General features: G+C 37.9%; 1 protein-coding gene across 1 annotated transcript in view; it reads right to left on the minus strand.

Annotated features, from left to right (window-relative positions):
* The window catches only part of LOC104625341 (microtubule-associated serine/threonine-protein kinase 4-like), a gene marked incomplete at its 3' end in the record, with an annotated part of 64,771 nt that overhangs the window by 18,261 nt on the left and 21,800 nt on the right, over positions 1-24,710 (minus strand). The window contains exons 7-12 of the mRNA XM_010292943.1: positions 23,990-24,199; positions 20,706-20,807; positions 16,504-16,636; positions 12,189-12,256; positions 9,737-9,837; positions 488-696 (exon numbers count right to left, since the gene is read on the minus strand). Coding sequence (XP_010291245.1) covers positions 488-696; positions 9,737-9,837; positions 12,189-12,256; positions 16,504-16,636; positions 20,706-20,807; positions 23,990-24,199 — 823 coding nt within the window. The remainder of the gene's footprint in view (positions 1-487; positions 697-9,736; positions 9,838-12,188; positions 12,257-16,503; positions 16,637-20,705; positions 20,808-23,989; positions 24,200-24,710) is intronic.

The raw sequence follows: 24,710 nt of genomic DNA on the forward strand, positions 1-24,710 counted from the left end.
GTGGGGGGAGACTACTCACAAAAAAAAAAGCCCATAGAATTATGGCCTGGGTTTCTCATCTTGCACTGCCTGTGTCCAGTGTTCTCCTTCAGTATCAGCACCTTTTCAAATCACTTCCTCTTCTCTCTTTCTTCATAAAAATAACTATTACGAATACCCTAACACATACTAATGAAAAATGGAGCTCCAGAAAAGCAAACAGCATTTCCACATGAACTTTGAATGCTAGGACACTTACGATTACAGTCTATGAGGAACTTATGCAAAGAGCAGTTACTTCCCATTACAGCTGGAGCACAAGTGTTTTACAAGCTCTTACAGAGAGATAATGACTGGGAAAAAAGCCATCTTGTTGTTGGATTTAGATCCTAAATCTGTATTCTGTTATCACAGGGGCCTTTCTAATGCAAGTACCATACGGGTTATTTTTCTTTCTTGGTATAAGAAAAGTCTCTTCTTGCTCTGTAAAACAGAACAAACATTTTACCTTCTACATATTCCATGACCATGCATAAATGACGTCTTGTTTCAAAGGAGCAATACATGCTCACAACAAATGGATTTTCTGCAAATGTCAGGATATCACGCTCGACAAAGGCCTGTTGTATCTGGTTTCGGAGGATAAGATTCTGCTTATTAATTTTCTTCATGGCAAATCTTTGTCTGGTTTCTTTGTGTCTCACAAAATAAACCGCACTGAAGAAGGTCAAACGGGAGAGAAAAAGAAAAAAGTCTGCATAACTATTAAAAAAAAATTTAAAATACTTTTTTTACAAATAAATAAATGTATCTTTAAAAAACTGTGTATGTATTATATAAAAGGCCTGGGTTTAGTTTAATGTAGTTGACCTGCCTTTCACATTACAGAATGCCTACAAACTTCATTTTGTTTCATAACCAGGATGAATCTCAGTCACATCTCTAACACAAATTAGTACAGAAACTAAAACCAAAGAACTCCCCACGCCCCAAAGCAAACAAAAGATATAGTAGCACATACACACCCCTCTCCCCCAATACAGCAAATGCTCTCAGCTCAGGTAGATTTTGGGCGTTTCCATCATCAAAAGATTATATACAAAACCAAGCTATGGCACAGTGTTATAAATCATTCTGACACATGCTTATGCTGTAAGTGTGCTGTCAGATAGTTATGACTTAGACTCTGTCCAGGGGATTTTAAAACATGTCACTGGTTTCTCATGAAGGTTGCTCAGAAGTTGCTCGATGGGGTGGCTCCCTCATTGCCAGGTGCAGAATCTTCTGTTCTTGTTCAGTCCCTGACATCAGCATTGATCCATATCAGGGGCAGGTCACCAGTAGGTAATCCGAACCAAAGATCGCTGCGTTAACCACATGGTAAAGTGGGATTAAGGTGTATCCTGACATGCAGAATTTCCACTGAGGTACTGGGTACAAAGTTTCCTGTAAGCTTGGTTAGAGAAGGTCAAGGCAGTGAGGGAAGCAAAGTGAAAGAAAACCTACATGGACAAGCCTCTTTCTCGTCAAGGCTCAGGAGAAGGAACCAGCCTGCTGTGAAACACTGACAGAGGACATTACTGCTGCATTTCTCAAACTCCCTTGAGGCAAATCCTGAAAGTGTTTGCCTTGCTTGAAATCTGCTTTGTAACATTTAATGCTTATAGCATCTCCAGTATATAATTACCACAGTAGTGATTGTTTATGAAAAGAAAGGACTAAAAGGAGAAAATGGGGGGAGGGGAGGAAATAAATGGGATTCAATTATGTAGGTTTTAAATTCAATTTGTTGTCCCCATGAGGTCTAATTATCACCATACAATTATTTATTGAAACACAAAAAGCAATTCTTGCCTTACTATTTCTATGAAGATCTTCCCACAGCTACCAAAATTACAGGCACTGAAAAAAATCATGTTTCTGGTTTCTTTTGTGGAGGAAAACTTTTTCCAGACAAGAACATTTCTCGAACTGATTCCAAAAGCTTTCACAAGTCCCTTGTTCTTGTCTGAGAGCAGGGCAGGTAAAAGACATTACACCATTATGAAAGTGGGGGAAAACCACCTTGGGCAAAACACAAGAAAACCTCACCCTTTGTGCCTCCTACTAAGTCTCACTTCTGCCTCTCCCAAGCTGGAATAAAGACTAAGTTGTTCAGCTGCAGCACTCCTCCCTGCTGGCTTCATGCCTTTTGTCCTCCTGCACCTCTTCCTACAGCTCTCCTCATGCTCACTTCTCTCTCCACCCCTTCATTATAACTCTTTTCCTTGCCTTCTGTTCTGGTTTTCCTCTCTCTTTTGTTGCTATCTCCTGTCAGTCTGTCTTGGCTTCTTAATCTCCTGTAATGTCATCTTTTCCCCATTCCAGTCCCCTTGTGCACTCCTGGCATGTAGAAAAGTGAGCCCTTCAGGTGCCGAAGCCACAATCCTTCAAAAACCCCCAAAGTCATATGAATAAACTGAGGACTGCCTGAGGACTCAGCATGCAGATCCTTCTCAGAGCTTTAATTTGGACAGCATGCCAAGATGAACTCTTGAAATACAGAGATTAACCAGAGCATATTATTACAACATCTTAATAAATCCCCTCTGTAAAGCATGTGGAACTGTAGGGTCATTACTACCATAATTAAAGATCAAGAACCAGTAAGTTCTGTAAATATCTGGGACATGCTGGCTATGTTTCCCCAAGCTCTCCAGTCTTACAGTCACAGGCAGGTAATTGTATAACTTTCCACTAGGATTCAGTTACCTACAATTTCTCAGAAGAAAACTGTTTAGTTCAAGTGTAGCGGACTCACGAGACAACTGCAATGCAATTGTCTCTCTCATGTTTACACATGTATACACTGTTCATGCCATATAAAGTGCTTTTAAATGATCTTCAACATTTTAAAATGTCTAACATCACTTATTCACATCCTCTGATCACAGTAACCCCAGAAAACAGCATTTCTGTTTTACAAAGAAAACTAGGTTCTAGCCAGCAGCATGTTACTCCTGTAGAAGACCTCATTTCTTCCTCAGAATGCTCTCAGTTCACAGCAGTGATGCCATTTCCTCAGCCTACCGATACAGTAAACTAAGCACACTGCAACAATTGCAACTGGCCTGTGACACTGGTGTTCTCAGCTCCCACAGTTGAAAAGAGTGTATTACAATTTGCTGAAACATCAATAAAATGGTAAGTAAATAAAAATGAAAAAAAAAAAACAAAAAAACAAAAAAAAAAAACAAAAAGCCAAAGACTAACAGTAAAATAAAGATGCATAAATTGCCTTGACAATTAAAAAAAAAAAAGAAGAAAAAAAAGAAACAGGAATTCTTCCATGTTTCTTGCACTAAGTGGGGCTTCAACTTAATCTAAATGGAAACCTTGGACAACATCTGCTGAAACATAACTGCAAACTTGGAAGTAAAATGATGGGAAAAGCCACAATGAGTTCTAGCACATACCGACTTTGTCTAGGCTAATTCTGAACCCTGATTTGCCTCCCTTGAAGTATGCTGCTGCTATTCTACAACAACTTATTGCGTAGACTGTGATGGCCTTCTAGTTTCTGTTCACTCTCCTTGAAGCTATCAACTTGCTACATTCTCCTAAACCTGGCACCCTCCCCCCCTTCCCACATCTATCTCTATTCTTTACTCTCCAGAATGCTACAGCTGGAGCACTAGAAAGAGATTTCTCTTTGTTTTGTATGTCCTTTTAAGAGAGAGCACAATTCCTCCTGGTTTCTTGGCCTTGATCATTAAATGCTGCTCATGATTTTCAGTATATTAGAAATACGAACGTAAATTTGAGGATTCCTTTGACACAAAAGCAATGTATTAAGAACATCCAGACCATCCAATTGCTCTGTTGATCCATTCAATGACAGTGGTATGCCCTGTCTGCCTGCAAAGCCACAATCAAAGTGGCGTTGTTGCAACCCCCTATGGTTTCAAATGAAGAATTTGCTTTCCTACCTCTGCCCTTTCTGTTTCGTAACATGGCAACAAAAGATTTCCAAAACACCCTCTGATTTTGCTGTATGGATCTCAACAGGTACACAAGTGCTCTGTATTTTATTGATGCTGTATTTCAACATTGCAAGAAAAGTTTACTTTTCAAGAGAAATAAGAAAATTCCTAAACTTTGGCATTGTCCAAACATTACATTATTCCACTTCCAACATAGATCTCAGCTTGAAAAAGTATCTCTAAAATACCGTTAGCTAGGCACAAATATAAAACACTGCACAAACGTGTTAAGATGACCGAAAAAATGCTAAAACATTTAACTGGATTCCTGAATTGCTCCAACTTAAATATTATGCAATCTATCCCCCCAATCTTAGAACCAAGATTCCTGTTTTTCCTCTAAATTACTTACAGGCTTCAGGCCTTGTTTACATCTCTTCAGTAACTTCAATTTTTGGAGCCATTTTACAACCTAGCCTACATTCAGTGCTTGAAGCTAATGTAGCTGTGTCACTTGCTTTGACTCAATGCTCTACTTTGTTAAAGGATGTTGAACTCCTTGTGGAAACACAGGTACTGTGCTTGCTGCTTAAAAGTTACAGTTGCTCACAAGGAGCCGTTTCATTTTCATGAGCAATATCCTGAGAAGAGACTGCTAAATACCCTGGAATTATGTCTGATGTTGCCTCCAGTGAAGAGGAGCCACCTGTGAGACTGTGATTCATGTTAGGGCAATACGGTGAAGTTTAGGGATAGGTATTTAAGATCAGAATTTACAAGCAGCACTGCACCACCTCCTCACGAGGCAATGCCCATGACCAGATCAGATTTATTTGGGGGCAGGGGGAAATGCTGCCTAAAGCACTCCAGCACTCCTAACATGAGCACCCAGTGTGGTGTGGGTCTTCCAAGCCCTGGGACAATGCACACAGCCTCCTCTCAGCAATATTTACACTAATCCCAGTCTACCTAGAAGCAAATGAGAAGCTGCCATCTGAAGAGAACACAATGGCTGTGATCCTTCTTTCGCAACAGGTATTAGCCCTGGTTGTTCCAATATGTCACAAATTTTGACTAATAAAACCACGTCTCCATACCTAACAGTAGCAGTGTCTTCTGCCTTTATGGCGGCTAGTAAACACACATGCAAAATGATGAAGCTGCTATCGGATTTCCTATGGGTAAACTGTGCTGTGTTTGCAAAAGAAACACTTGAGAAATTATGCTCCTCACCAGTTCGTAGCATGCTGCACATTCAGCAAGGATAAAATTTAAGACTTTCAACACGGTTAACAATCTTGCTCTACCACTGAGAGCATTGCATTAGCTGCCAATATTAGATCCTCACACATGTATCAGCTACAGAAGAAAGATAAGGCACTTGGGCTCTGCTGTACTGGGAAGGGAGGCAGACTCAAGGGTAATAAAGTGCATGGGTTCAAAGTTCATAATTTTGAGCAGATCCACAATGAAGGATGAATGTAAGATCCCTAGCATAGAAACTCCCAGCCTCTGAGCTGGGTAAAAAACTCTAAACCTTTCTAAAATGCTCTTTAAAGCTATGGGCTTCTAGGAGTCAAAGCCTCTTACTCTGCATAGTCCAGTCACTCACAGGGGTAAACAGAAAAGAAGGAAAGGAATACAGCTTATTAGACCTGTAGTGCGTTCAGAGGTGGTGCTACTTAAGTGAACCTATAAAGCCACACTTCCCTCTATCCCCTTCAACTCTGAACTGTTAGCTGCCAGGTTGATGATGAATTAACCTGATTGACAGTTATTCTGCAGCTGGGTAACTTTCTCATTCTTCCCGTTCCCAATACAACTACATCGGAGCAAGTACTGTCAACCAAGTGGAGAAGGAACAGGAATGAGTACTCACAGGTTAGGGGCAGCAGCTGGTGAAGCCAACACTGCCTCAGAGTTCCTAAATTCATCAAGCAACACTGTTAGCCAGTATGTCATGTATTACGTCATATTGACATTACCATCTTTGTAGAAGTAAAAACATTCCAGGCAGGTGCAAAAGTGGTATCATGTATTTGCTTTAAGCACATACAGTTCTACATTAGTGAAAGAGCAACTGAAGTAACACCATTTACTTCCCTGAAATCAAATGTCATTTTTATTTTATTGAGCTGGTTCAGGAAACCAGGCTGATGCCAACTTTTGAAGGCATGGACTTCTTCCACCTGCTACCTCTTGCAAGCTGGAATATCAAAAAAATGGTGCTATGATTGCAGTGTAAGAGTGTTAAATTTGGGAAGTATGGAAGTTTTGTCTGGCTGAAAATAGTCAGATAGACAGCTGGTGAAAATCCATTAATGACTTGGCCAGCATCCTACATTTTACTGATTCACAGATTGTTTAACTTCTTGTATATTCCTAGCCATTCCCAAAAGCTTGATACACCTCATCTACTATACAGTCATTTAATTGCACTACAAATGAGTTTACCCGATCAATTAAAAACAGAAAACTGCTAAGATATTTACTCAGACCTTCACAAAACCAATAGTTTATATTTAAGCTCATCAAGTTTAACATATCTGACAAATCTCTGCTACAGCATGCCAAGACCAACAATTACCCTGTCAAGCAGTCAAAGCTTTCCATTTCACTAATGAAGGCAAAAACACTACAGCAAAATCAAAGACAGCAAAATATATGTTTTTTTAAAAATTGGTTCAGAATTAAACCCTTCATTATAGCCTCAAAATAACTAATACAATAGCATACTGAATCTTTAATAAGTCAGAGCATAAAATATGCCCACTGACGTATTTTTGAGAATAAATCAATGAAGCACAGGCAGATTTCACACATACTTAGGTTATTTCAAAAAATTAATGGCCTGGAAAAACATGGAAGGGAAAGAAAATAATCCTTGTAGCATAACAACAATAACTTTTATTTCAGCTGCTTATACTTGTAAATAAACTGCAATAAATGCCTATGGGGCAGTTTATTGCTTTCTATTCACAGATGGAACAGGTATTATTGCTTTATTACACTACATTTTGTAGATGGGTTAAAGAGCATTTAGGTTATTGTGACGTGCTCCCCTTCAAACTCGACCGTAACTTTCGAGTAAATTAACCACCAATCATACTGGTGCCAACAGAAAAAAAACCTTAAAGATCTAATAATGGTCTGTTGATATTACAGTACCACTTATCTGACACACCACAGTGGAGATCTTCAAGCACACAGAGAGTTTTGAAGAAGTGATATCCTAGAGAATTTAGGTGCATAAGCCTCATCAACTTACAGTAGTTGGGGAGAAGTGACTAAGTGCTAAAATCACTTTTTGAAAAGTGAGTAAACACTTTTAAAGATGTATTGTCTCAGTGTTCACTGAGTGTGTTTCTTTCCCTCTACATTAACTAGTATGGGGCTGTACCTTTGTTTTCTTTCTTATTCTTGATTTTTCTTCTAAGAAGTAACCATTTAAAACAAAAATCCAAACCAACAAAACCTACTTTGTTGTTGTTTGCTTAAGGATGGAAATAATAGAACTCTACTAAAAGTGAAGAGATTTTCTATTTCCACTTCTAATACTACCACAGCATAACCCATCAACCTACCCCGGTTTTAACATTTGCTAAAGACAATAATGATTCATACAGAATCCAGATACACTCCAAGCTGTTCACCCTCTATCACTTCTCCTTTTCCTCACAATTATTAGAGTCTCATCCAATTTTTATGACATTTCTATTGCCAATTTCACATATTATGAGCATTTAAAAGGTGTTTCATAAGTATTGATTTTCCCTGCCACAAACATAAGGGGAAAAAACCCCAACCCTACATGTGTACATCATATAACCTATAGAAAGCCACGGCTTTTCATCCTTCCTTTTCCCATCCTTCCGATCCTTACTTGTCTCTGGTTTCAAATGGACAGTTCTCTCCAGTCTGTATTTCTTAATGGCTTATCAAGGCTCCTTCTGACTGTAACACCTATGGAGCAAGAGCCACCAAGACTACGGAACCTCTGACTTTAGGTGGCCGGCCTCAAGCTGCTGGTTGCAGCATGCCCTTCTGCAGCTGCTCCCTCTTCTTCCCGTTCGTCAGCATCCTGAAACTGCTGGGAAGCTGGGCAGGCCCAGTGACTCACAACACCCTTTTCTCCAATGCGGACCCAGCCCACATGGTTCTTCTTCTCCTCCTCCAGTAAGACAAAGAGGAAATTGAGTAGGAGATGAAAGGAGAAATGAAGGCAACTAAGCATCGGCCAAGGGAAGGAAAAAGGGATGCAGCCAGGGAGAGGAGCAGCAGCTACTGCAAACTGCTGAAAGAAAGGCTTTTGAAGTCCTGGGGTAATCAGGAGAAACTGGCATACGGTAAGTAATGAGTTTGCCTACAGAGAAATTCTGAGACAATGAGTTGTGCAGAGGTTAACTAGTGAGAAGTTGTATTTGAATATTTATATAACTTTAATGCAAATGATGCTATTTCCTTCAGGCTTTTTGCTGAGGTATGTAAGCAGGTCTGGACACAATAGGCTCCACACAAGCTATCACAACCAACAATACTGGGCAGTTCTAAATGCCTCCTGTCCCAGAGCTCAGGGTTACCTGTAACTAAATGTGATCACCGAGTATTATTGTGCCCATCAGCCTCAGGCAATTAAAATGCCATGAAAAACTCCAGTGGGTAGATTGCAGGTGCTTTCTCTTCTATGTTCAAGGTCTCTTCAGAACTCCAATGGGTAGATTGCAGGTGCTTTCTCTTCTATGTCCAGGGTCTCTTCAAAGAGTGCTCAGTACTATCGGGTTGCTGCTCCTTCCTACCTCAAGCAGAGGTAGCACAGAGTACAGCCAGTCTAATGGGGCGTGTGCTGGAGAGTAACAGCCCACTCCACTGTTTGGCTGTGACACAGTCTCATTTGGCAATGGGGTCCTCATGCCAAGACACAAATCCCTCTTCTTTGAACCAATACATCCCTCCTGGTCCTGCAGGTTACATAGACCAGCAGTTCCTGCCTTGATACATTTCAGTGCAGAGGAGGAGCCAATCAAGGGTCTAATAGACAGTATCTGATGAGAAAAGGTAACTGAAGACAGACTTCTGCCTGCTGATAGACAGAATCCCTGTATGGGACTTCCAGAAAACATGCTGTATTCATTTAAGGTCCAGGCTAACATAATTTTCTCTTGGTCCTAGATATCTCTAGGATATCTCCAGATGACTTACATACCACTGGGCAGTAAGCTCTGCACTTTCCAAGCACCCAGAAACTAACCAAGTAACAGCAATTCCTTAAAAGCTAATCAGTTAAAATTTGAGGACAGAAGAGTGTCCATGGAGAAGCAAGAAAACAGTGCTGCCCCACTTAAGGAAATTTGTTTCTACTTCAGTATTTTTAGGTCAAGTAAGCACTCATTTTTAACAACCTGTCTCCCTACAGATTCAGTTTTATTCTGTTTCACACCTGCATAAACACAGGCTGCTTTCAGTATTATAAAGGTGGCTTTAAATCTGCCTTTTGATTTATTCATATTTCATCTTTGGCATTACATGATACCTACCTGAAAAAATCTTTGTGATGTAATATTTAGTATTTTAATGTACTGCAGCACACAGTAATTCAATATTGTCTAGCTTACTGCCTGCAGCCTGCCTAGCAGGCTTTCCAAAAAGTTTTTATTGTGAACTTCAAATATTAGCAACGAAAAAGAAAAGCAGAATGCACAAAGTAGCAGTGCAAACAAACTCCTTCATATAAACATCCCTGCAATAAGAAATAACGGGAAGTTAAGCAAAAATAAAATGCAAAAGAGCGGTGGCACTCATGGATTACTCCCCCATAAGCTCCATTACTAATCAGTTTAATTGTTTCAAAATCACTTTCCCGAGGTTTCCTCTGCAGCTTCAGTGAGGTATTACAGCTCTTCAATGTAAAAGAGGAGAAAGAATAAAGTTAATACAGTGTTTTTTTCAAAATCAGGGAAAAATTAAAAAAACAAACAAAAAAAACAACTATCACGGGGCTGTCACACCCTGATGAACCAGCTAAAAGCTCTGGCCAGTTAGCCACACAGCCACAGAGCACAGACAGGGACCAAGAGGGCTCCTGCAGAAAAGCTGCTTTTTCATCAAAAAGGTACCCGTTACACCGCAGCTATCTGTCTGCTTATCTATAGCAGAGAGGCACGAAGGCTTCTGGTAAAGGAGTTGCTGGGAATTCCCATCTGGAGTTACAGACTTCCATGAATCCCACCAGGCACTCGGTGGCCACTGTCTTCCCATTTTAGTAAATCTGATTCTGGTAGTAACAAAATGTAGATGAGTTCTCGTCATTCAAATAAACTTTTGCACATTTTGAACTAACTTTAGGATAGAATGTGATATAACTTAGCACAGACTGTGAAAAGAGACAAAAAATGAGAGAGAAAAATATGGAAGATAAAAATACAGTAATTCTACCATTACACAGGTCACTTGCACCTACTTGTATGCCAGAATGTTTTCAAAATTGAGTTGTCCCAAGTACTGCACAACCTTTTTTCTACCTTTATTTTTCAGTTAATTTTGAAGATGTAAGTGTGAATTAGAAATGAGGTGTATGTGGAATGATGAGGGCATGGGACTCCAAATTCAGTATTCCAAGCCCACAAGATCCTTTTCAAGACGTTTTTCAAATCTCCAAGTTCTATGATCCTTATCCAGACAGCTGGGTAATAGTTAAGTTTGAAACTAGACCTGGTTGGAACCTTTTTAATTAAAAGCTTGCCCAAGAAAATACAGTGTAATAAGATTAGTGAATATGTTAATGAACTACACAGGAACAGAGAGAGACAATTTAAGTTGTTTAGCCCACTTGCCTGCCAGTACAGGATTCTTCCTAATTGCATATTTATTATGATTTTGAATGGTCCTGTACGTTACTTTTAAGTTATACTTCCTGTCACTTCCCATGTGTGTTTATTCCACAGCTGCGCTTTGAGAAAGTATTTCCAAATTTTACTGATTTAATTTCGTCATCTCCCCTGCTTAGGTTCCTTTATTACACTACATTATCCTTCCTGTATTTCCTCAACATTTGCACAACACAAATAACTTTACAATTGCAGTTTCTTAGCTATTGCTAAGCCGGTTTGCACCCTAGATTCTCCTAAGCACTTCAGCACTTGCTTTAAGTCTTCTAGTTATTCTTTCTGTTGTAAGTGCCCTTCACTAAATATTGCTCGGGTCTAATACAGTATTTTAAATGCAAATGAACAAAAGCAGCAGAATAAGAAACACCCTTCATGTCACAACTCTGGAAGCCTTTATAGGTGACACTTTGCCAGAAAGTCAGAAATTATCTCAAGATAATAAAACATGTACTAGAAGATGATGTCTTTTCTGTAACATATCAGAAGCAGATTAACAGATAACCCATGCCTGTATTTTAAGCTCTGCTAACATGTTTAAGCACTTGTGAAGTACCGCTGAACTACCTATGCATCCTCCAAAATTGTGCTTGCTTTTTATATCCACTTGCACTGAAAACTGACACTAAATTGTTAGAACTCCATCTACTCTGTTGACTAAAATCCAAGGTGTGAGAACCAACTGTTAAAAATAAGAATTTAAATTGAGAGCATTTAAGCCCACAATATTCAACCCAACCAACTCCTCCAACTCATTTTTCTTCTGCCAACCTGAACAAGCATCTGACAAAATATTACTGTAAGATACCCATTATTGTAGGCAAGTATTTCTGAGCACAGATTCAGAAGAAGACGACACAATCTTCCAGGTTGTGAGCCAACTTTCTGAATCCAGGCTATTTGCTAACTTGCTCATTTCTTCCTTGGCTCTTCACTGGATCTGTTCAGAGTCTGATCACTAGCTGCCTCTGTAAATGGACTGTTTTAAAATCTGTTTAAAATACATTATTTTTTATGAAACTGTTTAAAAGTCCTTCTAAAAGAAAAATAAATACATTCATTAAACTGAAATAAAGGAAGCAGTGGTGGGTTTTGTGGTAAAACAATTGCCACATGGTGAACACTAACTTCGTGGAAGCTAAGGATACTGCAACATCTAAGAAAATAGGTTGAAAGTTTTGCTCTAATGTTTTTGTGAGCATTCTGTCTGCTGAGCACCATGGCGTTAGTCTGATGACTAACCACTGTTCTATTCAATCTGTTTACACATACCAGGAGAAAATATAATGGGGTGGGGCCAGGGGGAACACAATTATTTTTCTGTGCTCAGGTTCAGCAAAAGCAGCAACATAACAGGAAAACTTACATTTATTGATTCATCCACTTCAAGACTTTCTGCTGTCCCACTGTCACAGTTAGCTAGCTGAGCTATTTCTGGAAACAAAGATTAGAAACTTCATTTTAAACTACAGCAAACAGAAAACTAAATGAAGCACAGAAAACTTGATAAGTGACACTTTTCTGAAGTACTTAATGAACATGCTGTCCTATCTGTAGTGCTTGGCAAATAACTTCTGCGGCATCTCCAAGCATATATTAAAAAAATCCCACAAGGAAAATGAAGACCTCCTATTCAATGCCTATGTAGTCTTCCACTGAAGAATTCAAGCAGCCATGAAGCAATGAAGAGCGATACTGTTATCATTGCTGAGATGTGGGAATTCTGAGATCCATGTGTGATCTGAGCATTAAGGGAAAGACAGCACTAATCTGATAAAACTCCTGAGGATCTCAGCCCAAGGGGTTAATAACAGGCCCCATCCTTGTTGGGCTCTTTCACAGTTAAAACAAAAAGCTTCTTGTTTAGACAGAGATGGACTCCAACTGCTTTGCATCTTCTACACAGAAATGCTGATATGCCTAACAGAATAAGCTAAAAGCCATTTTCTTGGAAGCTTAACATTTATATAGTCACTAATACAGATGACTTCTCTGGGAAATTAAGATTTTTGGGAGTCTACAACTTGACCTCGTTGTCCCTGCCCAGGGTCAACCTATCCTGCAGAGCTCCTAAGCCTGTCTTGGTCTGCAGGGGCCCAGTAACTAAGGAATTCATTTGGGTAATAAAAACTTCACAGGACAGCTGGTAGCCGAAAGACCCTGGGAAGGTTAATATTACTTTAATCACATGCATAGTTACTTATATACTCCACATAGCCAAAGATGCGTATTTTATCATAATCATGTGCTGGGATCAGAGATAACATCAGCTGATATTTGTGAGGTGCATTTTTGTCTCAGGACCATTAACTGAACTTATGAATACGACAAATAATTGAATATTCAAACAGAATATCTGAAGTGGATTTTTCTATATGATAATAAGTAACTATTACAAGGGAAATTCTGCACAACACTTACTGTAATCATTAACCATACAGATAATTTTCTGTTGGAACAGCTAAAGATTTAAGGACTCTGATTTGTAATCACTACACAAAACACAATGTTTGTAAAGTATAAGAATCAAAAGTAATGAAAATGTCACTTCAAAAAGCAAACAGATCTTTAAAGTGTTAGAGAAAATAAAAACATTCCAAAAATTCTGAATATGAATATGAAGTCAATAAACAGTGAAAAATATCTCCGCTGAGAACAAACAGATCTTAAAAAAACCCGAGCCTAAGCTAAAATGATATAGGCTAAACTCAAAACTGGAGTGGATTGCCCTGGCAAAAGTCATAGTTTTGTGAACGTGGGGTTTTTATACAAGAAGTATTGGTGAAATCTTTATTGTATGGGTGGAAACCGAACAAGCCAGAATAATATACTTTGACAGCCTTCTCAACAGAAATTATTTTCTTAAGAAGCAAATTAAAGCGAGTCATTTTTAAACAGAATTTTTGCAAAATAATCATTATCTGAGGAATACACACTATTTGCAGGCAGTAGGTAGTAATGGAGTGGAAGAAGAGTCAGCTTTCGAAACAGGGAGCTGTGGAACCATTTTGCAATGCCTGAAGAGATTTTTAAAACTCATCTAAATACCATTAAACATCTGCCCTTTTTCTTTCATTGATTTAAACCGTTTCTGAAGACTCATGATTCAAAAAGGTAAAGATGGTAATTTAAAAACCACGGGGAAAAATGTCTCCCTGGGGAACTCTTCAGAAATGCAGCCACCAGTCTCTGCTAAGTGATGAATCTGTTGTGGTATTGCTTTCAGTACAGTATAAATTTATCTAGCATTATCTCCAAGTAATGCACGCATCATTTCACTTGAAGAAAGGACACTACAGCTATGGCAGCAAACAAAGGAGGTAAGTAGAGAAAAGGTCTAAAGAAGTAGGTTGCTTTTCTCTGCAGAGAAAGTACAATCCTTTGCATGAACATTTATGAACATTGCAGGCATAATTTAACAGCTTAGTTGAAAATACAATTCTGTGTTTCAGGGTAAGTGATGTTACTGAGGTAGGTTTATTTGTGTTTGTTTTGGTTCTTCTCCTATTTAAGTATTTTAAATATTTTCTGGTTTTGCATACTAGGAATATAAAGCTGTCTCAGGAGCATGATCTTCACATCGTATTTTTTATAGCAATGAATACAGTGTTTTCAAATAATTCCCTTTGTAAACGATTAATGCCAGGGCAAAACCCCATAGTTCCATTCTTTTATTTTTGTTTAGGAAATGTCCTTGTATATACAGGCACCAATTTAAAACTGAAACCAGATCATTTAAGAAGTCATTGCACAGTGATTTATACTGCTTATAAATACCACTTTTTGTAGGGAGACAGGAAAGCATTAATACAAATCAGATGGCCTGAATTATTTGATCACAAATCTACATACACATTAACCTTTAAAATTATACACAAAATAAATCAATCACCCAATCTCCAACTGAACCAATGATCGGTAATCCGTACATCACACACCCCTCAGTATTTACTGACAAACCACATAGCCCATTTTTTCTATCAGAAAAAAACCCACACATTTCAATTATCCTATAATGCTTCAAAGTTTGTTATATTAAGTAATATTCTATTTATGAAATGTAATTATAAGATGTGTCCTAGATGAAGTACACTCACATAAAGTAAGTATTTAGTCCAAGAAAATAGTACCCCTTATTTGTATATAGCATGTCTCTAGATCTTTTTCACAATACACTATTTAAAGAAATTCAAAGACAGTATTAAACTTAGGTTGTGTCAGATTCTTGCTTCATGCTGAGGAACACTTTTATTCAAGTGGCCAGAAAGAGTCAATCAGTAAGATAAGGTTCAAGTGGCAGAACCAGGGCCAATAAAACTAAACCCTCAACCCACACTCCAATTAAATCCTGCATATTTGATCAGTGAAGAATTATGAACTGTCAGTCTAGGCCAGACCAACAGCTCTCCAAACCCAGCAGACACCTCTGTATCTTGCAGTGAATTAATTTACTTCTTGATCTTTTCCAGTACCACATAGAAAAGAATATTTATGTGTATTTTCCCAATTTGTGTCTGGCATCGTTGCTGCACTCTGCATCCAAGCAAAAGGTGTTAAAGCTGCTTTAATCTGTATCTTGGATAAAAAAAATACTAAATTGGGAAGAGGAAGACAGGAAGCGGACTAATAACAGGCTTGACTTCCTTTAAATCTGTTAACATTAAACATGAATATCATCTATAATAATAGCCAATCTAATTGAATTGGATCTAAGTAAATTCCTGACAACATTGGGCAGTGCTGAACTTTACAAGCCACTGAAGTTGAACAAAAATGAGTTTTCTTTCAACACACAATATACTACACCTTTGATTTAGGAGATGCGGTATTGTACCATGAGAACTGGTTAAAAAAAAAAAGTTTGTAATTGTTTTTTGCTGTTGTTTTTGTGTTATCAAGTCCTCTCCTAGAGATGCCCCTTGTCCTGCGTCATAACACAGAAGACAAGCTAATTGGCACTAGCTAGGCTCATTTTCCATGATGGCATTTCTGCCATTTTCTTCCAAATTTCAGGACTAGCACTGAACACAATGAATCAATTTCCATTTGTCACCAGATAGAACCTGATCTCAGGATGGAAGAGAAGATGGTCTGGTTAGGAGACAAAATTAATTTTAGTTTTCCCAACACTGCCCTTAAAAAGAAAAATCAGGCAAACAAAAATTCTGCAATGACAACACCTCCACTGGAATCCAAGTTCTCACTACAGAAGTCCTCAACATGAACATATAAATCACCCAGCAAAATAAATCCTTCCCATTTTAATAGGGATGGGAGATACTCTTCTCAGGAACTCTAAGATACAGGAGCCTGGGGACACTGAAGGGTCAATAACAGCTCAGCTCAATTTCATTTGTACCTTTGGTTGGATAACAGTCTCCATCAAACTATACCAGTAAATTTCAGCTACAGCTGAAATAAGGAAGTTGCATTGCCAGGCTGGAAGAAGATCATGAAAATCATTAACACAGTGTATCTGTGAATTATATTCACAATAAAAAATCTCAGATGGTCTTTTTAATGTCTTTGAGCTTGTGAGAGTTGTGAGGGTTAGCGAATGTTTGTTCTGCTACCATCTTTACTTTGACCCTTTTCACGTACGCACAGATTATCAGAATTGACTAAAAATGTCGAGAAGGAATAATGTAAGAGCCTATAGATGTACCAGGAGATGCACTTACCTTCCAGAGGATCTTTATTTAAGCCCAGCTGACTAATAATATATCGAGGGATGTCTGTTTTAATGCCTTGCCCCTCTTTAGCATGGCCTTCAGCTGCTTCCAAAAGATAGTAAAATTCTTCAGGATCAAATTCCTAGAAGAAAAATAATCACCATCATTCTCTCTGTTGAAATTGAAGTCTTAAACCTCAATATAAAAACTTATTTTGCTTCTTCTGTTGCAAAGATTTGACATTTCCCTTATTAAAAACAATACCTCTTTATTCTATTACTAGTAGTATACTACTCTATTACGATGCTTTACAATGTAACATGCTGTAAGCAACGAAAATTCACACCATTATTTCAGAGGACTACTTTATAAGAATAGCAAGTTCTTTGCCCTCAAAACTTCCCATAATATTCAGAGTGAAATGACCTAATAACCAGCAGTGATAATAAAAAATAAATAAAAAAATAAAGCAGTGAGTTCACATAGAGATTATCTCCCTGCAGCCACTTGCGTATAAAAATCTGCTACTGAAATAAGGAAACTATGTAAATATATTGCCTCCACTTCTAAATGTAATTTTAAAGTATTTTTAATCAATATATATGCACTATGTTTTATGGAAAAAAACAATTAAATAAATCACTAACTTTAGAAAGAAGCCAAAATTGTAAGTTGCTGAAAACAACATTTGAACTTCATTGATCCAATTGTTACAAATCTAGACATGAAACATCCTCCTTTGGGAACCAACTATATTACAAAACTATCATTTATACCATGCCTAAAAGGCAAGCCTCAGAGAGAAACAAAAAAATAGAAACTCAAAACCCTGTCTAATCCCCAAGTCCCTTGGAAATATATTTATTTTACTACCTTTATAGAGGATAAAAGTAGGAAAGAACTCAGAGGAACACGGAAGTTTATTAAAAGTTTTAGCTTTTTTTTAAAATAGACTTGATCTATCTAGCAGGTATGGATTCATACCAAAACATCTCTCACATAGCCATGTGAGATGTTCATGCCAACCATAGATCACAACAGGTACAATGCTTAATAGAGTGAGAGCCAGTCTGAGTCATGAAACACTTATATCACAAAACAGACTTTTTTCTGGGGTAAATCAATTTTGTCAAAAGTATCTGTGGAAGCCAGGCAGGCTGCTGAGCCAGCTAGCTTGCCTGCTAACTAGCTCGGATCATTTTGTGGCCTGCCATGACTCCACGGGGCCTCAGTCTGCGTGCTGGGTCACAAGGCTCCTGTCCTAGCTCCTCAGGCTACCCAGGACTTGGGAACTCAATGTCCCAACCTGGAAGACAGCTTGAGAAATTAGATATCATGCCTCATTTTGGAAGCATCCAAACTGCTGCATCTACCAGAAGGAGTTGCAGTACATCTGAAATGAAATGTCTTTTGAATTTTCAGTCTTGTGGAAACAACCTCAGTTCTTCATTTGTCATGAAACAATTTCATCATCTCCAAACGATTCACCACTAATCCATGAACTGTGCAAACTCTCTTACTCAGCTCAAAGTCTCAAGATGCTGATAAACTGCCTAAAAACTGAATAGAGTAACTAAGCATTACATGCTGGTTTAGCCTTACTCTCCTCATCTGACTTGCTGTCCCCAGCTGTATCTCTTACATGTTACTTCTTGGCACTGAAGAACACAACAACATGATGATGTGTGCCAAGACCTCCTATCTGTGTCCATCATGAAAACATCATCATCTCCTTACCTGCTGTGGTGGCAAATAGACAGCTTCTTCTCCACTTGCTAGTAAGTCCAGGTAATCTCAAAGCAGGTACTTTTAATCACATGAATATGTGTGTGTGCATATGTATCTATCTAAATATACATACACACACATTATATACATACACACACATGAATAAGTAGAAGCAACAAATTTATTTTCTCATCTCTGCTTCCAACTCTGTGTTTCATTTTCCACGTACAAATGGAGAAAAATCTTTCAATATTAGTCAGTAGCTCTTGGCATGTATGAAACTGCAAAAGCTTTATTCACAGGATTATCAAGTGAATAAAAATATGAATTCTCATACCATGAACACCTGAGCCAAAATCACCATCAGAAAACTGACAGTATTACTGCATGGTATCTGAAACTTCTCATGACAAAAGTACTGGATTTATTTCCTACAACGCTATGAACTTTCTTACAGAGGCTGAAGTTTTCGATACCCAGTATCTATTTCAGATGACATTTTAAAGTACCAGACAATATTATTAGTAAGTTTCCAGAGGGATAATATGGAAAAACAATACTGTTTCTGTAAGATTACATGATTCCAGTGATGTTTATGGAGCAGGCTTAACACCTTCTTAAAAGAGAAACGTATTGTTTTGTGACAGTATGCCTAGATTTGTTCAAGTTACCTGCCTCTGTAGAAACATACTGCACAGAGTTGTTACATTACAGCTTAAAATCTCCTAAAGATCCCATCTGAAATAAGAAAACTCTAAGAGAGCTGCGCTGGCTTCCTCTGCAGTTGCTGCTCTGGAACTCGCAACTAATCTCCTGGCCTCACACCACTCTCCTTCCACTCGCACCAGCAGGCCCAGCAAAAGGAGGGATACAGGATGTACAACAGCTCTGCTGGAAGTGTCATAAGGCAGAAAGAACAAGTAACCTAGGATAAAATCCCAGGGGCAGAAACTGCGAACTAAGTGAATGAAGATTTGGACTAGCTAGCCATAAAACTTAGCATTTAGGGAGAATAAACTAGTGGTCAAATATGGAATGAGCACTTCAGGTGCAGGAGTAAAGCAAGTTTGGATTCAATGTCAGATGGACATGCTAAGGCATCCTCTGAAGCTTCTTTTTAACATCTCTTTCATGCTGATTCAGAGCACATACCTTATTTTAGATTCCTTCTGAACTGCAAATCATGAACAAACTGCAACTGGGAACACTGAGACATGGTGTTTCCAAAACAAAACAGAGGCCGCTCTCAAAATGTCCATGGCTGAATGAGTCAGGCTGTGGATTAACTGTGCCACAGATGAAGAGACACAGCACAGAGCCAAAATCAGGCTGGAAAGACTTACTAGCTCAGATTCAGTGCCATACAAATACAGTTATGACACTTTCAGGCATAACGTGAGTCTAGCAGCAGGTTAGCGGCTCCCACATAAGCCTTGCCAGCCTCAAATAGCTGTATGCAGCATCAACACTGTGATCCTGGTATTGGCAAGCAGAGTGGCTTAACAAAGTCAGCTCGGGCTGCCTGCCAGGACTGTTGGACTCGGCTGGCTCTTACATGGTATTTGGGTGTCTACATCGTCCTCCTGAGTACACTTTGTTCTGCGAGGGTTTATTAGTTCCACTGAACAACTGAAGCACATTGGCTCTGTGTGTAGGAGCAGCTTCCCACACCTGAGCCATTTCAGCTCTCACAGTATGGGTAGGCAAAGCAGAAACATGCCCACGTGGCCTTACACAAGCTAGCCCAGTCTGGCAACATCAGTGCTATGCTCATGCATAAGTAAGTTAACTCTTCTGCTTCTTCTAGTCCCCAGTATAACTCCGACTATCTGTATATAGAGATACCCTAATCCCTCTGCTGCTGTTCCCCTCAGGTCAGGTACTGCAGAGCTGACTGCAAGCTCAGTGACAGTATGCCTGAACTTGGTCAAGCTACCTGGCTCTGTAGAAACATACTACGCAGAGTTGTTACATTCCAGCTTAAATCTCCTAAAGATCCCATCTGAAATAAGAAATCTCTAAGAGAGCTGTGCTGGCTTTCCCTGCAGTTGCTATTCTGAAACTATGCAAGCTGCTTATAGCTCTGGCAGCTGTTGAGTGAAGTAAAATTATGAAACTTGTAAGAAGAACAACAGCAATGGGAAAACCACCAAGCAATTATGATTCTGGAACAGTCTTCCCAAGGAATAGCAAAGTCTAACAAAACAGAAAAATTCAAATGGTTTCAAACTGTAGCTTCCTCAGTTGATGAAAGGGATTTTGTAACATGGTATTTGCAATTGCAGTGAACCAACACAACTGCAGGAGGTTCCTGCCAATCCCATGTTCCTAAAACAAAAGCAGAAAGGACTGTACCAACAATGAAGCTCTACCCCATTGTTTGACATTTTTCAAAAAACAATTGTAAAGGGCCTTGAATATTAAGCCAAAAACCTTCCTAGACTAACAAGTGAAAAACCTACTTACAGAAAGCACAACCTTACCAGGCATTCCAGTAAGCGGGCAGGACGAGCGATAACTATCAGGATTTTTCGGACAAGTTGCTTAATAAATGCCATTTCTCCACTCTCTGACCGCTCTTGAGCCTGTAAGATAAAAATAAAGTGATAATAAACTGTATCCAACGCACTGCTCTGGAAAGTAGGAAACTTTTGAGGGTTTGAAGCATGTATGTGAGACAAACAGCACGTCAATTTCAATACCAGCAGAAATAACAAGGCTGTAATTATTGTTCGAGCAATAATGTAATTTCAAGTTGAAGTAATCCCATTTGTACAATTCTAAAACAGTAACAACAAAATAGAAGTGCCTACAATGGACGTCATACCTTTTTGTTTTAAATTACACAGTATAATTACCATCAGTTTTGTGCAAGGGACCACCTTTCAATATAACATACATCTCTGTACATGTACAGTTGTGTCTTAATTAGTTAATAATTTTAGGATTAAATTAAAACTGACCTAAGTAATATTAATAAACATAAGCAACATCCATGCCAAACTGATACTGATTTCCTATGGTCACATGTCATATTAAAATGTCTGTGACATATATGTATGTGTGTGTATATATATATAAAAACTACACTTGCAGAGAGGGTCCATATAAAGATACATGTATAAAGGAAGATGATGAAAAATTGAGTTCTACAAAGATTACAATGTGGGGGGCGCGGAATGCTACAAAAGAATACATACAAAAAAAATACTTCTAGAAGGTTTGGTAACATTTGCACAATGGTATCAACTGCATTTCAAATTTCTTTCAAATGTTCCCCTCTAAGAACAAATTATATAATTAAAGGATGCTAATAAATGCAAAGAAACCGTATCATTCTCCTGATTAAAATATACTACTAGCCCTTCACTCAAATATCAAAGCATTTCTTTGTACTAAATAGCTGAAACTGTAGACTTAAGTTTTTCATCATCTCTTGCTTATGCAAAACCACAAAGAGGATTAAGAAAGTAACATTTAAAAAGTCATTAATATGGACAAATAAATACTTTGCACATAATATATATTATTTTTGAAGTAAAAAACTATGAAAATATGAAGCTACATATTGCTTTTAATATAAGCACTACAATTTTAAGAAACACCAAATACCTGAGAACTATTAATCTGTGAATTTTAAAGAAGGAAAAAAGGAAAAGGCACAAGTATTATCTAGCACTCTGCAGTAGGTTTTGGAAGAATCTTAACTGTACACAAGCATTTGTGTTCTGCACACTACCAACCAAGTCCAAAGAAAACTCTTTTTGTAAACAAAACACCTGCCTATTTTAATCACCAGCAAAACTTAAAGCACTATTGTCCTGTTTTGTGAACACTCAGGAGTGTATGTGAACAAAAGACTCAAAACATACCACATTTAAGAAGGATGAAGCAGGAAAGCATTCAGGTCCATGTGACCTTAGGATTATAAAAATGTGGGTTGAACGAAGCTGCCCAAATCTCAAGAGTCTTTCCCTGGTTATGCAAAGTAAACACAACATGCCAAGTAGTGGTAAGAGATGCAGCTTTCTACTGAACGTTGCAGCTGGGAATTGACAACAAATGAATCCAAAGCACAACTGAGTGCCCATAACCGAGTTGTGCAAAAAGAAAGTTTTATTACTGCCATATTATGCTATTAACAGGTATTATGCACTTGAACAGCTGACTCAAAAGTTATGTCTGAATATTTCAAGGTATTATATTTTTGAAAGGATTATCCTTTTAAAAGGATATTAAAAATTATATTTTTAAGTATTATCCTTTTTACCTAAAGGATTTTTTTAATAAATAAAAAGGATTATATAAATAAAAATTATTTTATTATCCTTTTTACTTAAAAAAAAAAAAAAAAAAAAAAAAAAAAAAAAGGAAATTTTTACATACTAAAGAATGAGCACCATAACAAAATGAGTGTTTTGGTGGCTTTTAAATAATGCACCGCTTTATATGCAGATTGGAAAAAAACTTGCTAGAGTGGGTTTTTTAGTGGCTTTTGCGGGGAGGTTAATGAATGAGTGGATGTGTACTCTAAACTCTACTTACTGTGTAGCCATTTTAAGAGAGATATTGTTAACAGTGATTAACAGTGTTAACAGTGGTTCAGCGAATCTTGGTTTAGAAATAATTTCCGTGTATTTTGACATTATCACTAGCATAACATAATTCATTGTCAGATATCTGCAGTCAACTGGCCAACTCTGCCTGCACTTTGGCATCATAAAAATATGAGTATTTCACAAGAAGTTCACTAGTTCAAACTTCCTTTTTGACTATTAAGCAAGCTCTATGTATTTTCTCTGTTTAAAAAACAGAGTTTCAATAATCCAGAAATAAATCACTGATAGTCTTAAGTTTTGCATTGCTTTATGAAGATAAAAAATTCAAAATACAGTAGTTGCAGAAAAACTATTTACTGAATAGAAGTTAACAAAAAAGCAGCATAGGGAAAAAAAAATATCAACCAAAACCGTTAGCAACTGCTCCTGCATCCAAAAGAAAGCAGACGGAAAGACATAAATTAAGACAGGCATGGTGTCTTAACATCTCAGTTCAAAATTCCAAGCAAATATCAAATTTGCTCGTCTATCACATTAACTTTGGTTCATAATGTGCTATCAAATCCCACACAAACAAATGAGTACATTACTTGCTGTACTCATTGTTTTAAAAATTATACATACATAAACTGCAATGACTTGTGTCATAGCACATTTATTTTGTCAAGTTCCAAGTTCTCCTTAATTCATTTAGCTGATTATTCAATGGAAGTTTCAACACTTTTAGAAATTACGTTATTTCTGTTAATAAACAGTTTAATTATGAAAGGAATATTATAAATATTTAAATAATTAAATAACCTCTAGCTAATTGAAAGCTAAAGGTTGCTGTCTGCTTTCTCAACACAGCAGGCAATTAGTAGGGTTGATAAAGTGGAAAGTGTATGTCTACTCATTTATTCACAGTAAACAGAATTGCAAGCCTCCTCATTTAGAGCTTATGCACACACTTTTGTAAGCAGTTTATAACTTGCACTGCATGACAAAATGCTGCTGTTTCTGAAATTTTTACAACCCATCTATTCCAGACTAGTACTCTAGGATGGCTTATCGCCTTTGCAGTGGTCATTATATAGACTAAAACTGCTATGAATACCACTTTGACAATTATTTGAGTGAACAGTCATGACTATTTCAAGACAACTCCTCTTAGAGAGAGATTTAAACAATTTTTCAAGCAAACATAACAGTAGTCTCATGGCCCATACCTCCTGCAGCAATTTGTCTAATTTCTGCTGTAATTCAAGGAAGTATCGTGATGTGATGAGGCCCTGGTGGGATTTATCCAAACAATCTCGAGCTAGTTCTGTGATCTGATGGTGGGTAAAACTGAGCACTCCATCTGCCAAGGGAAGGACGTTCTCTGGAGAATGATTTCTTATAATGTCCCGAAGCCTTTCTTCCATCTGAGCTGTGGCCTATAGACGAACAGATACACAATACATTAACTCAGCTTTACATGAAACTAACAGCCTCAAACCTTGTTTCTGATCGTGCGACATTTCTGTACTGCCTAAGAAGTTACCCAGCTGGGATGCGGGAAATGACTGAAACAAAAAAGTAAGCGAACAGAAAGGCAAAGTGACAGATGACATCTCCCCATAAATGTGTCTGTTTTACAAAATCGACTGTCTGTTTCTCACAAAACCGCAGATGCTTAAAAAAAAACTTGTATTTTTATTATTAAAAAGTAATCCCACACCTCTTCATTCATATCTCACACACTGAAATGAACGGGATGTTCCACACTTCAGATTGCTGCTCAATCGCTCTGCAAATCCTGGCAAATCTCTCTTCATATTTCCATGAAGAAATATGAAGAAATTTCTTCTATTGTTTAGGCATTTTTCAGAATAGTATCAGCTTTACTTTACTTTATTTTCCAGGGGTCATCGAAATCCTAGGAGCACCTGAGAGCGCAGTGCTCTG

The sequence above is a fragment of the Phaethon lepturus genome, unplaced genomic scaffold, assembly GCF_000687285.1.
Source record: "Phaethon lepturus isolate BGI_N335 unplaced genomic scaffold, ASM68728v1 scaffold4228, whole genome shotgun sequence".
In the NCBI taxonomy this organism is placed as follows: domain Eukaryota; kingdom Metazoa; phylum Chordata; class Aves; order Phaethontiformes; family Phaethontidae; genus Phaethon; species Phaethon lepturus.